The sequence below is a fragment of the Megalops cyprinoides genome, chromosome 12, assembly GCF_013368585.1.
Source record: "Megalops cyprinoides isolate fMegCyp1 chromosome 12, fMegCyp1.pri, whole genome shotgun sequence".
NCBI classification, from domain to species: Eukaryota; Metazoa; Chordata; class Actinopteri; order Elopiformes; family Megalopidae; genus Megalops; species Megalops cyprinoides.
Genome location: NC_050594.1, coordinates 20644867 through 20659629, shown reverse-complemented (window position 1 = coordinate 20659629; position 14763 = coordinate 20644867). Strand labels below are relative to the sequence as shown.

At 39.3% G+C, this 14763-nt stretch overlaps 1 protein-coding gene across 1 annotated transcript; it reads left to right on the top strand.

Annotated features, from left to right (window-relative positions):
- Positions 1–4346: 4346 nt before the first annotated feature.
- chp1 (calcineurin-like EF-hand protein 1) lies at positions 4347–13356 on the top strand. The gene is made up of 7 exons (XM_036541804.1): positions 4347–4702; positions 6943–7015; positions 9652–9732; positions 10588–10715; positions 11046–11107; positions 12630–12752; positions 13020–13356. Exons 1-7 carry the CDS (start codon positions 4636–4638, stop codon positions 13071–13073), a joined length of 588 nt encoding a protein of 195 aa, XP_036397697.1. The 5' UTR covers positions 4347–4635; the 3' UTR covers positions 13074–13356.
- Positions 13357–14763: the final 1407 nt, after the last annotated feature.

The window sequence follows — 14763 nt, the reverse complement described above, 5'->3', positions numbered from 1 at the left end:
CCTAAATTATGACATAGCCTAGTAACTGTTACCACTGTGCTGTGATGGCAGACTTGGGGTTACAGAGTTTCACATCACATCTCCTGAAAGGGTCCTCCAGAGTGAAAACAGCAACTATAAGACTTCAGGGCAAATATAATTGACTTGTGCATGCAACATGAATGGTTGGTTTATGCTTTCCATCATATTTAACAGGCCACATCCAACACCCCAGCTCTTTGAGTCACATTACATTATTGGCATTTAGCAGACACTCTTATCCAGAGTGACTTACATAGATTACATGTTTTACATGGTACCCATTTATACAGCTGGATATTTACTGAGGCCATTGTGGATTAAGTACATTAGTGATTTTAGACTCTTTTTAGGGGTGCTCAAGCACACCTAAATTTCTTCTCAGCAACCCTAAATAATAATAACACTAATATAATAAATTATTATTATTTTCTGAAATCATATTAGCCCTCTAACGTTAGATTTTGCGAACGTGTCTGTTAGAGACGGGACAAACAATTACAAGTTCAAATGGCTTTATTTAAACAGGTTTAATGTCCAGTGTTCTTTATAAAGTCATGATGTTACACACTCCGGTATAGTAGGTGGTGGCATGCACCTTTAACGTTGGTAGTCCGACACGCCAGTGAAAGGAGAAAGAGAAGAACAAGTAGGTTAGTGAATTTCATGGCGCAGATTAAAAACACGAGTAAATTGAAACGTTAGCAAATAAAATTGCTGAATGTTCTGAGAACGTTGGGTCGTTATGATTGTTTGTGTGCTTGCGAGAGCTACAGCATGAGATTATTTCATTAACAAGGATGGCATTTATAGATTTACATTACGTTAAATGCTCATGACACATCACAACTTTTGAGAGGTCTGTGTTCTAAACATTATTGCTCATTGCACTCAACCTAACCTAAAAGTTCGTTCTCAGTAATTTAAATCGATTTAACTAAATTTAACTCCGTTCTGTAGTTTGAATATTGTAACACACGAAAGCTATAATGTGAAACATTTAAGAGAAATCTTTAGGATTACTTGCCCCTTAATTATTCAAATTGCCATCCTTGTTAATTAAACAATCTCATGCTGTAGCGTTCGTAATAGCACACAAACTACAGACAAGCTGCGGTGTTTCGTGAGTATAATCATTTATTCTTAGTACGCCATTGGTGTCGATTCTGCCATTGGTGTTATTCTGTGAATTATTTGTTTTATTGTTAATCAAGGAGGATAAGGGGGAACAGGTTGAAAGTAATGATAGATTTGAAGGTAGTGTTCTGGCTTCCCCTGTTTCCAGCCCAACCACCGCCACTGACTCCAGGGTGGCTAACGGACCGTTGGCTTCGCCGCGGGGCCGCATCACACCACCCTGTCGTGGTTTCCTTACTTAGAAAGTGTCTGGTTATAGTTCCATGGTGTGAATGGTGTCAAAGAACGGTATCTGATGTAGTTAACGAGAGATTATCGGCAAATTATTGTTAGCTTTCTGAGCTAGTCTGCTTGCACAGTTGCCAACTAAGGAGCTAACTGATGCACTTTATCATTTTAGTTAAAGTAGTCACAATGTTATTTATTCTGATAGAATTGGGCTTCATGGTATACAATACATTTATGGACAGTGAATTGAAGCATTGGAACAAACCCTGACTCATTGGAAATGTCTGTTTTTCCATAGATGGATATACAATTAAAAAAAAAAAAAAAAGAAAACAGCCAGGTTCAGGTGAGAGAGTAAAGTCAAAATGATGTTACCTAACTGCATTGCCAACAGCAACCCAATATTCAATTAGAATAATGTTAAAAAAATGATATGGGTCAATTTATACCTTTAATTAGATTATAAATTCTCTGTTTGGTTGTTACGTTTGCCTTTTGGTTGATAGCACAAAGAGGGAGAGAAGGAGAGAGAGTAGGATGGAGTCGGCAGAAAGAGAGATCAAGAAAAATATTTTGTGGTGTAAAACTCATGTTACTTACTAGTAATTCATTAAAAGTGTTATTGTTGTAAAGTAAAATATCATATATAGAAACATATTAATGTATTAATTGTTATCCACTGAAATTAGTGATTTAGCAGGAGGGTTGAACACTTTTGAATGTCACATTCTCATTAGGGGCTGAGCCCCCCTAAAGGTCTGATCCTAGAATCGCCCCTGGTGAAGTACCTTGCTCAAGGGTACAACAGCAGTGACCCAGAAGGTAATCGAACCAGCAATCTTTTGTTACGAGTCTTGCTCCTTACCGCTATGCTACACTGCCACCCATTGGTTAGTTAAAATGAGACGAGTTTCATTCCCATAAACTATAGAGGACAGTGTCTGTAAATATGTAAATATGTGTATTTTTATATGTGTATTTTTATATGACGATATCTAATGCAATGGACCAATGGAGGACACACTGTTGCCTCCAGGTGGCAGTCTTTCACAGACATTCAGACCGCGTCTGTTTTGCTTTGTGGTTGATTTCTTGCGATGACAAACGCTATGCTTTTATGCAAAATGACTACGATGGTAGATTTTTATTGGATGTAAAGATTTTTATATTTTATTTAATGGGTTTAGCTTTCTGAGGACATCCATACCTTGAGTTTGTTTATGGCATAATAAGTAGATGGAGTATTCTATTTACTCATGTCATACACAAATATTGTTTAAATTGACATGATGGATAAAATCACATCTTAAAAATATCTGCTGAGTTCAATAAAGAAACTGCAATCTGACTTCTGTCCTCATTTTTGTGCGGACAGACTGTGACAAAATGCTTTTTTTCCAGTTCCACACTTGGTAAAAGATTACAGTACTGGTAGCTTCTGCTTTGCCTAAGCCACCTTTCTGGTCTTTGCTCACTCCAGGTCTAGTTTGAAAAATCTGTCATGTCACTGATATGCATCATTTTGTTTGGTGTCTTTGTATCTGATGAGTTCAACACTTCAGTGCCCAGTCAAGGCAAACATCATGGCATGATTCAAAACAGGTGGCTAGCATAGAGTGTCAATTAAGAAGGGATGAAAATGTAGAAAATGCATGTCAATGTCAGTGCATATAAAAGGTATGAAAAACACCTCAAATGTTTACAAAGGTTGTGTTTACATTTTGGCTTTAACATATATTGCAAAGAAATGTTGAGTAAAATTTTCCTGTCACATTAACCACACAGTCAATTTCTATATTTTATACTGTTCTGTGCCAAGAAACTATGAAAGTCTCAGCCTGATAGACACTTGGTGAAAAAGACAAGACAATCAATGGGGTCCCTCCCTCTGGGGTTATTTATATCAAAAGAATATTGGTGGACTGGCTCCAGAGATTAAAACCCATTGAATATGCCTGAGTATGAATGCCTGGTTTTTATTTTTTTATAATTTACAACAGAAGTGGTTAAAACTAGTCAAATTACTAGTCAATTGCCTGGGGTAATTCTCAGGTATTTTGTATTTTGGTGATAAAGGGGTCATGTGTACTGTTCTGTGGTAGTGACTTGAAAACCTCAGCTTGGTGTTTTTGCCAGTGTATCCAATGTGACCCAAGCAGGGATCAGACCTGAAATCTCTGTGGCAACATAATGCAATGTCCAAGAAAAGACATTATCACTGCTCAAAAGACCACAGTTACTTGCAAAAGTACTAATACTTACTAACTGGTCAGTAAAAAAAAAAAAAGATGTGAAAATTACCATGACATGAGATGAGATAAGGAGCCACATGATATCACTAAGGTATTTATTTTATTTTCGATTGTATTTTGTGTGTACCAAATTGATTTGTAATTAAGGAGAATAATGGTAGAACTAGTCACATGGTCTGATTACTTACTGTAATCAACAACAGTAACAATTGAACCAAACAAAACACCAAGATAAATAAAAACAAATAAACCCCAACTACCTCAAACTATTTGCTTGTATTTATTTAGTTCTCATCCAGTGAAGATCTGAAGAAATCTTTCAGGGAAATAAGAATTTTATGTATTTCTTTGCATCAATCCTCTTCTCTATACAGTTCCTGTATATATTACTCACAGTTGTCTCTTCTGATATCAGAATTAGTTATACTGTCACAATTTACCCAAAGGCTCTTTCTCCAACCCTTTTGCCTATTTAAAAGTGGTCTTGCGCACCATCATCTGTTAAACAGTAGGGGGTATTAAACAATCTTGCCTGAAGCCCAAAACCACAAAAACCGGTCTTGCAAGGAGACCTTAAGATTGGTTTCACCTCTACCAACAGAACACCCCGTACATCTGTCTTCACACTCTTATTAAGCCTCCTTTGAGCATGCGCAGTACTGTCGACTAGGGCATTTCGTCACTTCGTTGCGTCATCTGAACCTGCCCGTCGGTGAGAGTAGGAAGCTCTAGCCCTGTGAAGTACGGAGACGGTCCAGAGATAAGTCGACGTGCTAGTGACACATTGGAAGTGTCTGGGAGGAACCAGAAGAACGCCGAAAGAAGGCATCCGGCTGCTGCATTACTTTTCAGAGCTACATTCCCAATACTGTCGAAGTATTCACTAGCCAAGTATTTGTGAAATCCAAAAAGACGTGTGAAACCACACGGTTTCCGAACAATCCCCCAGGAAAACAGCTGATAACAAGAGCTTGCTAAGACCCATTTTACCGAGATCACCATGGGATCCAGAGCTTCGACATTGCTGAGAGAGGAGGAAATTGAAGAAATCAAAAAGGAGACGGGCTGTAAGTTGAATGCAGTGGTTGGCTAGCTAGTGATAATTAATTACTACTTAGCTAGCTAGCAAGCTGTCGATCATACGTGCCCGTGGGCAGTACATTTAGGGTTGACTCTTTCGTCGAAATATTCGCCTGTATAGTTTATAACTAACTTTTCGTTAGTCAATATTGGTTAAAAAGCAAGGATAGCTAGCTGATAAGCAAACTAGTTACCTACTTAATCGGATTGCTGCCTTGCTAACGTTAGATTGATGTTTTGTCCTGGAAGGAAACCTACAGTTAAATCTAGCAGATTACAAAAAAGAAGACGTGGTAACCGGCTAGCTAAGTTACCTATCATTCGACTAATGCGACTTGTCAGATAAACATCCATCATTTTTGTCAGTCATAGGTAGCTACATTTACACCTCTCAGCGAAACTAACGGTAAGGTTACACAAATGAGGAACCAGTTTGAAGTTATCCCTACCAGTGAAGTTAACCATCTAATGAATACTGTGTTTGAAAATGCGCCCAGGTCGATGTTAGATGTCCACTTACGCACTATTAAAGCCTCACGTTTTTAATGTTCGTGAACCGAGTGAATGAAGTGTATCGCCTTCTAAAAATATAGCAACTATTATTCAGAAAGTGAATAGTTGCAGCTAACAGATATCAGTTACTCTTACAAATCTGGGAATTTGGGTAGTTTATGTAGTTGTTCAGAAATGCAGTTATTTTTATCATTACGTTGTATTTTTTATAAGAGCCTTTTGACAGTTACTTGTAATTATTAATTTCTAGTTTTTCTTTCTTTATTATCATAAATGTCTGAAAATGCAGTCGTCACTTTGCAGTCGAAATTTTTATTTTTATGTTTATTTGAATGTGTGTCTGGAACTAGACAGAAAATGAATGTAGTTCATCTTGAAAGGTAGTCAACATGTTTGGCAACTTTAAGAAAAAAAATTCAGCCAATAAAATAATGTATTACAACAGAAATGTTACTCTCTTCATCTTAAGCCAAATATGAGTAGTTAAGGATGCATTTAATTTTCTAATGTTGTGTATTTTCTTGTGAATAGGGGTTAAAATGGTTGAGAAAAAAATGTTCCAATTGATAATAGCACAATGTGTGTTCAAAGGTGGTCAGATATAATGCATAATACAGACATAAAACCTTAGGTCACTTTACTCTGGTATTCAGCTTTCCACAGAACCTGACTTCTGGGCTAGATGTCTGCAGGTCAGAGAACAGAGAGAGAGAGGCCAATTTGGTCTGAGGTCAGGCCGTTGTGTATGGAAGCAAGACATCACTCACTGCCAAACGTACTGGAGCAAATTGCTTGAACGCCTCTGCGTTGTGAAAAATAAACCATTTAAAAGTTACTGTGTGATCAGCCTGTGAGGTTTCTGTTGACCAGCTTCCGGATACTGGGTACTGAGGACAACTGAGGAATTCTTGTCCATTTCATTTTAACTGTGTAATATTGTGTAATATTTTACCTTTAAATGGCAATGCTGCTCAGCCATATGTGTTTTTTCCTTTTAGTATTACACTAGATGCTGTAGTGGTCTAAGAAGATCAGTGAGGATTATTTCCTGGATTTCCAGCAAGCTGTGCATCAGTTTTCTAATACTTATATAATACAGCAAATGTACAACACCAGTGTGTAGTGGTGTCCCTGTTAGTCATGGTCCATGACAGCTGTACTAAATGCAAGCTGCATTTTTTTTAATCTGCCTTTAGGTTTTTCTGCAGGAAAGCAGCAGGTTTGAAATTCTGATAACTTGTTTCTGGTATCCTTTTCCACTGTGTGTGGAGTCTTCTGTTAATTTTTTACACATAGCTGTGGGTTATGTTATGTAATACCCATGTGCTCAGTGTTGTATGTTTTCCATATTTCCTCTTCAAATTGTTACCCTTGTTGCTGGACTGGCCGGTTTAATTATACGGTGGAACATGAGCCACCACTGTTTGCTCTCTACAGTCACTCAGACTAATGGCTAACTACATTAACACAGTCTCAATCATGGGGTAATGCCCTTAACACAAGAAGCCTTAAAAGTGGTGAAAGAAATCAGTATTGCTTTTTTTATCTTACTTCGCAATAAGTTGCTGCAGTGATCGCCTGGGATATGGTGTCATCCAGATACACATGGAAAACAGGTGGTGCTCCACACCACAGGACTGCGAGTTCAAGGAAATTGCACAGCGTTGCCTTCTGTTTACGAAACCTTTGTCTGTTTCTGTCTTTGTCCCTGCAGTTTCACACAGTCAGATCACCCGGCTCTACAGTCGCTTCACCAGCCTGGATAAGGGAGAGAATGGCACTCTGAGGTATGCATCACTCACACGCGCAGTAACGCACACATACATACAGACGGTGAGAGGGACACCATTGGCAGTCGCTTGGCAGACAACATTTTTTTCAGTCACAGCAAAACAGTGTCACAAGCTGCATGCATGCAGTGGTTTGAACTTTTTTTCCAGCATACATTTTGTTGTTCTTTTCTGCATTTTTTCAACACGACTGACGTTTCAGCTGGCTGTCTTTTTGCCTTCTGCTGTTTTGTGACTTCTTGTTGTTGGAAGAGGAAAACTAATGCCCACTAATGAGGGGGATATAAATGTCAGAAAAGATATAGCTATTGGGTGTGGCTCCATATGAAAACAGTTTTTGGTAATGACCTCTTTTTATTGTGACAGTGCATACTGTCACTCTGTGGTTAGCAAATATATATATATATGGACTTGACTGCAATGCTGGCATTTCACACCTCATTGATAGTCCAAGTCACGCATCCATACCCTATTACCATATTATGTGTACATATTTATGTATTCCCCTCTCCATGCCTCTGTTTGTCCAACCTTCATTTGATTAGTTTCTACCAGGAATTTTTGCTTTCTGGTGGTACATACAGTACTTAGAATGCTTATTATATGTGAATGAATGACATTCATCTGCATATGCGAGAGACAGTGGTGTGAAGTTATTTTCATTAATAATAAATTACAGGGATTTGATGTGGTCATTAAAATGTTAAACAATTACTCAATTTTAGGGAGAGAAAAAAGTGTATTTTGAGTTTTTGCATTCCAATAAGGACAGCTGTTTGTTTTGAGTTTTGACTTTCGCTCATGATTACCTTTGCCAGCCAGACAGGTAACCACTCTCTGTGAATGGTTAATGTTAGTAACCATAGCAGTGAAATTAATATTGTTCAAAAGAGGGTTACAGGAATGTGTGTTTCTTTGTTGGACTCACTAGTTGCACCCATTGCTTGCATGGGTTTGACTTAGAGAAGGTGTCCAGAGCTGGGCTGTGTCAGAGGCCCTTCTGCAGTCTCAGTCCAGTAATATATACCTCTTACAGACCTCGCACTTGCTTCAGTAGTTTAGTCATCAGCTGTTCTGCTGTGCTTGTGGTTATGGAAAGCATTTTGAATGCATTGCCTTTTTAATCTGTTTGTACTGTAACCAGCTAAGCAAAGCTGGTGTTCTGTTCTACTTTGCTTCAGAGTTTAATATGATTAACCTTAGTCATGACCTCCATCGTTATTCAGTGTTACAAGTGTGTTAAATAATAGACAGATGAGGCTTTGTTTTGACTTACAACAGAATGCCATCTATCAAGAGCCCGAAATGGGCAACACCTTTAATACCTGAGCGTAAACACCAGGGCTGTGTTATTTCTGTGCTTAGAGTACTGAGATTGTCGTGTCCTTGCTGCAGGGGCAGAACATTGTATTAGAGGATACTGTTGCACTTTCTCCTTCCCTGTCCAAGGTGACTCAGATTAATCATGCATCAGTTGCCACAACAGTGGGCAGAATACTGGTTCCTTCATGTCTTTGTGGCCTGCTTCCTCCAGTCTTAGTAGGCAGGCAGTGGTGCGTGAGTGTTTGCTGTATTGGACAGTATTCGTATTCCTCTCAGCAATGTAGTAAACCTGCATTATGATACAGTATATGATACAGTGAAATTGGAAGACCTATCTTTAATATTATACTTTCCTCTCCAAGAACGTACCTTAAGTTAATTAGGCTTTTTCCCTTTTATACACCTCTGTTTGAAATCGCTGGTTGTACTCAGGGCTTGGCGCACTTTAACTTTTGCAATCATGAAGCAGTGCTGAAGGAAGCAGTGCTGTGTTTTCCAGAACAAGTCACACAGTGTACTACAGTGAAGTGGGCACCAAATGTCAGAACCAGATGTCAATATTAAACGTCATATTTTAAAACCTCTCATTACTCAGAACTGAAGCGATCCCTTTGATAATTGGAGACATTTCAGAGAGGGAGGTGAAGTTGTCATGGGCAACTTTTGTTTTGCTCCAGGTTAATTGCTTATTATTTAGAACGATTTGCATGTGATTTACATTTGCACATATACTGGATCCTAAATACCCCATCCAATATGCATTGGCAGACTTAGGCTATTTTGCTTATGTATGTTAAATTGATTACTTTCAGATGCGTACACTTTGTAGAACCTTGCAAAGTACATTTAAAATGTCTAGCTGGCTAATTTCCTACCTACTAAAACCACTAAAGAGGAAGATGCATTTACTTATAATCAATGTCAATGAGCTTGCCTGGTATTTGCTAGCTTCCTAGGCAAGCATTGTATTAGCTAGCTGGAGACATTGATGTATTATGTATAATTATGGTTATTATATTAAATTAAACTGATAGCAAGCACTGATACACACCATGGTTATGTACTTGATTTAAAATAAGCGGTTTTTATATGATCTCTTGGGAACAAGTAATTAAAGCACATTTGTAAAGTAACTGAATGTGAATTAACACTGTTGTTTTCAGTAAAGTGTTGAACGTATAGCTTCATTTTTCACAAGGAGCCGTAGTTATATGCTGCTAAATTGTAACTTTATTGGTGATCCTTAAAAAATGACCCCAGAGTAATACAAAAGCACAATCCTACATTTACCGTCTTTTCTTTTTCTGCAGCCGAGAGGATTTTCAGAGGATCCCGGAGTTGGCCATTAATCCTCTGGGAGACAGGATCATCAATGCCTTCTTTCCGGAAGGGTAAATATGTGCTGTTGCAGGCATTTCTTTGTGACGAATAGAGGTCTCAGTAGTCTTCCTCAAAAAAGGGGCAAACACACCACCTATTTGGCCCTGTTACTTACTGGAATTGGTTCACTTTTTCTGTAAAGCTGTTGGAAGCCATGTGTTTAGATGGAGTCTGTTTGCCAAGCAAGAGACTTGCATAATTTGTTTTTCTTCCTGGCAGAATGCAAGAAATACTGCTCCTTCAGAACATGTTTTTATGGTGATGAACTTCCTTCAGTTTTTCTCCACAAGATTATTTACATTATTGTTTTTCAATTAGTTTTTGAATTTCTAGGGTGTGGTTAACTTCTTTTTGAAATATACGTTAGACATCTGAAATAACATTCTCCCTATGTCATTAAATTCCAAAAAAAGTCCAAAGTGTAGGCGGCTTAGATTTAACCATGACTGTTAATGGTTTGCAATGTTGTTTGGTTCTTTCTCCAGTGTGGTTTGGAGCTGCTTGTAAAGAGTTCCACTGCAGAGAGATAGTCTTGCCGAGCCTGTCGAAAACAGCACTGTAGTGCAGTTTCATACTTTGCCTGTCGCTTTTTTCAGTGTGTCACTGTGTTATTATAAGGACATGGTGTCATTTACCATGTTTTTCATCGTAGAACTCACCAACAGCTTTACTCATTTGGTGAGCAAGGTTAAGTGAACTATATGCTACAAGCAGATTGAGGGAGATGTGATTCATCTGTAATCTAGGTGAGGAATCCAAAGTTCTCTTGTCCATAATAACAGAGGGGGAGTGTCTGCGCGTCTGTGTGCGTGTGCGTGTCTGTGTCTGCATGTGCTCTGCTGACTCTCTCACTCACTGCTGCTCAGGGAAGACCAGGTGAACTTCCGGGGCTTCATGCGGACCCTGGCACATTTCCGCCCGATTGAGGACAACGAGAAGAACAAGGACCCCACTGCTACTGAGCCCCTCAACAGCAGAACCAACAAGCTGCTTTGTGAGTGCTCCACCCCTGGTGCTGTATGGAGTGTCCCCCTTTCTCATGTCCCCCGCCCACCCAATCCTTATCCGCACCCAACCTCTCTGTGCCTAAACCCTCCCACAATCTCTCCTATCCCCTCCTGCACTCTCCCCTATCTTCTCTCAATATCATTCTGCCCCCACTGTGCCCCAGTCCAGTACCTCTTCTCTCCACTGTCACTACTCCCAGTGAATGTAGGAAACAGCTACACTGATAATAGTCACATCTTTTACTGCATCTTTGACTTTTGTTTCAATGTCATTGTAAAATTAGCTTGTTGATGAATTCTCTCTCTCTTTTCTGCAGTTGCTTTCCGGCTGTATGACCTGGACAGGGATGATAAAATTTCTCGGGACGAGCTCCTGCAGGTGAGGGCTGTATGTGGTTGGGCTGAGGCACCGCACTGTGTGTGAACAGGCAGAATCGTGTACCTCACTCTGTTCAGCCTGAGGCAGTGTTAGTCCTCTCACATGGCATACAGATGCACTTGTTCATTACCTTATATACCTGTGGTGCTATTTTAGATGTTGGCATTCTTTGTATACTTAACATAAATCACAGATGAAGGCAGAGACCTTTGCTGAGACCTTTGAATCTTTCTGCTTCATCTTTATATTAATAAAGGGTACATTTAGTGAATATAGTTTAGTTTCTGATATTGTTCTGATAGCTTTGCTCCTTCTTTTTATCTTCTAGGCTTAAATAAGAGCTCAATTGATTTCTACTGCAAATATGTCGTTGTTTTTGACTTCTGAAACTAACTGAAAAAGAACTGAGAAAATTCCTCTTTAATTTCAGTAATCAGAAAATGCACACATCTGTGGTGACGTTTTAGAGTTCAACATGCAGTTGATTAACATATTTCACTAATAACAGCGTGTTGAAGCTTTTAAATCTTTTAGCCTGGTTTATGAAAGGGTTAAGTGCAGATCGTTCATGAATGTTTCAGATAGTCCCATAACAATTGGCAACAAGGGGGAAGTTCATAGTGGGAATGAGTGAGAGAAGTCTGAGGAAGTTAACAATTACCCTTTTGTCATGTCGTTTCACAAATACTTGCACATAAGAAAGACTCACGGCTTTGTTGTACAAAAAAAGGGTTGGTTACACCCCAGAGTAGCTGCCAAGCCCAGGTGTAGCTGACTCATTCGCCTATGTCATCTGAATGAACTTAGAAGGAAGCACTTACAGGATTCTGTTTTGGGCTGCAGTGTTTCGTGAAATGAGAACCACATGTATTCCTCATTTAACAGGAATATGGAAATATGGTCATCAGAGATGTCAGCCCTGTGATTGCACAAGTTGACTATATTTACCATCCAAACAGGTCTTGTCATGCCTGGTGCCTCACAGCTCTCATTGTGGTAGACAGAACTTGGCAGCTTTGGGGGTGGGGCTGGGAGGCTTATGTTTGTTTTATCCACTGTGTCTTGGGCCCCTACCCTCATGTCTCTCTGGTTCTCTCTGGGAGATTCCTGCAATTAACTTGATCCCAAAGTCATCGGTCTTGGGGACTGGAATTAACTTTCCATACCTGTACTTACCTATACTTACCAGCAGTCACCTGCTTATCACTGAGTATTGTTTGCTGTCAAACTCTTTTTCAATTCGGTGTTGTCATATAGGTGACTCTAGTCATTTTTATAAGGTGTTATTTTCGCTGTAACTCTAAACTGCACTCGGACTGCAATTCCAGACTTGATGTTTGCGACTGTAGAGTGAAGGTATCAGTCAGTCTAGGTTACAGAGAAATGAATCTCATGATATTAAAATGTGGTATAGATGCCATAGATGAGAGTATGTCTAAGTATGAGTATGCCGTAGATGAGATCTAATGCCTCTTTTGTTTTACACAGTGTTTTGACATTCCTTTTGCATTGTCATTTTTAGGTTCTGAGGATGATGGTGGGAGTGAACATCTCAGATGAGCAGCTGGGCAGTATCGCAGACCGAACCATCCAGGAGGCTGACCAGAACGGGGACAACTCCATCTCCTTCAATGAGTTCATCAAGGTGGGATAGCAAGCACACCAGGGGTATTACCTCTCAAAGAGTCTGTGACCTTTTTCTGTTGTTCAGTTACACTAAAACCTATTGCTGCAAATCATTGACCGTAAGAATGTAATCCTTTCTTTAGAGGAGAGTTTCTAAAGATAAATATTGATGGTATTGAGTGTGGAAATTAGTCATAGCAGCCAGACAGAATAAGGGGTTTGTGTGTATTGTTAGACTGCAGAAGTGTCTCTGAGAGACTGACGGTGTTAATGTTTTTGACTCCAGGTGTTGGAGAAAGTGGACGTGGAGCAGAAGATGAGCATTCGCTTCTTACACTAGAGGGGCGTGCTGCACGATGAGACTCTGAGCAGAGTGACCCCTTGCCCATCGGAACAAAACCCACTGCCCTTTCCACACACCAGGGGCAACAAGCTTACTACATATGCTTTCTGACCAAGAAAATGGTAGATAATATTGTCAGGTGTTTTTTGTTTTCAATCACCGACTTTCTGCCTTGCACCGCTGTGCAAAACAAAGGGAATACTTACGTGCTTCGGAATGTTTAATTTTGTTATAGTGGTGACGTGGAAACTTACATTCTGGAAGGTGACCCCTATTCAAGGTGAACATAGTTTTGTTGTTAGCAGATGTGGTTATTTCGATAAGGAAGGCCAAGGTATTAATATTAATGTTTTCTTCTATAGTAGACTGTGGGATCAAGGTAAGGTAGGAGCCACAAAACGAGTCAATGGAAGAATATAATGGTGTCTCTTTCAGGTATCCTTTCTTCCAGTGGAAAAATGAACACTTTTTCTTAATTTTAATCGTAAAATGTACACCCTTACTGAGTAAATTGATATGATTACTGGTGCAATTAAATGTATCACTTGCATTTACCCAGTTTGATCTTTGTTAAATTAAAATGTGCTATTCAGAAAAATTCTTGAATTTTACCACAGATCATACCAATCTCCTTGGAAAGGCTGTGTGTTTTAGGATTTGAGGAAATTGCAGCATGTTTTCTGTTACGACTGGAGTGAAAGGAGTACAGGCACTCCTACACAATCCCATATTTCATATGTTCCAGTGTTGGAATTTCCTTTGTTAAAACAATGAAGCTTCTCGATTTTTTTACTTAACCATTTATAGTAGTATGTTCATATGAAATCATGCTGACAGAGGACATCTTAAAGGTACAAGATGAGCAGAAAATCTACAAAATTAAGCTATGAATGGATGGATCATGGTTGTTATCAAATCAGTAGTTTCAACATTGATCAGATAGAATTAGAACTCCTGATTGAAAGTGAACCTTATCTCTGTGACTCTGTGCACCCACAAATGTAGTAAGGACACTGAACATGAAAACACCACCATGAACTATTCTTATTGGATAGCGTGCTGATCTGGACTGTCCTTCCTCACTAATGGCTTTATTGTGGGCTCTGGAATCTGTGTTTGGCCTTTGAGTTACCAGTGCCCTAGAGTTTCCATACAAATTTCTCTCATTCTGTAGATAATCCTCCTGCATCCTCATTATGCAAACTCCTGCTCACAGCGTTCAAAGTGTCCTACACTGTTGTGCTGTTTTGCATTTTCATGTATCATCAGTCATTTATTTGAGAGGTGGCTGGGACTGTAAGCATTAAATGTACTTCACCCTGGCCACATTCCAAACACAAAATGTAATGACCACCTTCACCTAAACTGTTAGCTGGTGGTTTGCTGATGTGGACATAAACTCTGATATCCACTTAAGTGCCATATCACTGTCTGTGCTTCATCACTACAAGGCCACTGACCAGAACCAATTTGCAGATTAACAGTTTGCCTGTTAAAATTAAATTATTGTCCCCTTTTTCCTCAGATGACCACAAATGAAGTGGCACTGATTTTCAGGGTCATGTGGTATTCATAGTCCCTAGGCCCATGATCATTTTTTAGATATTTGCCATGTATTGGCCCATAACAATATCACTACATGTAGCATGTGACAGATTCCTCTCTCTCCTTACAATCATTCATAGTA

Bases quoted from the DNA above. Each gene is read 5' to 3' on its own strand.
- chp1 (XM_036541804.1), top strand. From the start codon at position 4,636: ATGGGATCCAGAGCTTCGACATTGCTGAGAGAGGAGGAAATTGAAGAA. The intron at 10,716-11,045 runs GTGAGTGCTCCA...TCTTTTCTGCAG, and splicing joins CAGAACCAACAAGCTGCTTT to TTGCTTTCCGGCTGTATGAC. The intron at 12,753-13,019 runs GTGGGATAGCAA...TTTTGACTCCAG, and splicing joins CCTTCAATGAGTTCATCAAG to GTGTTGGAGAAAGTGGACGT.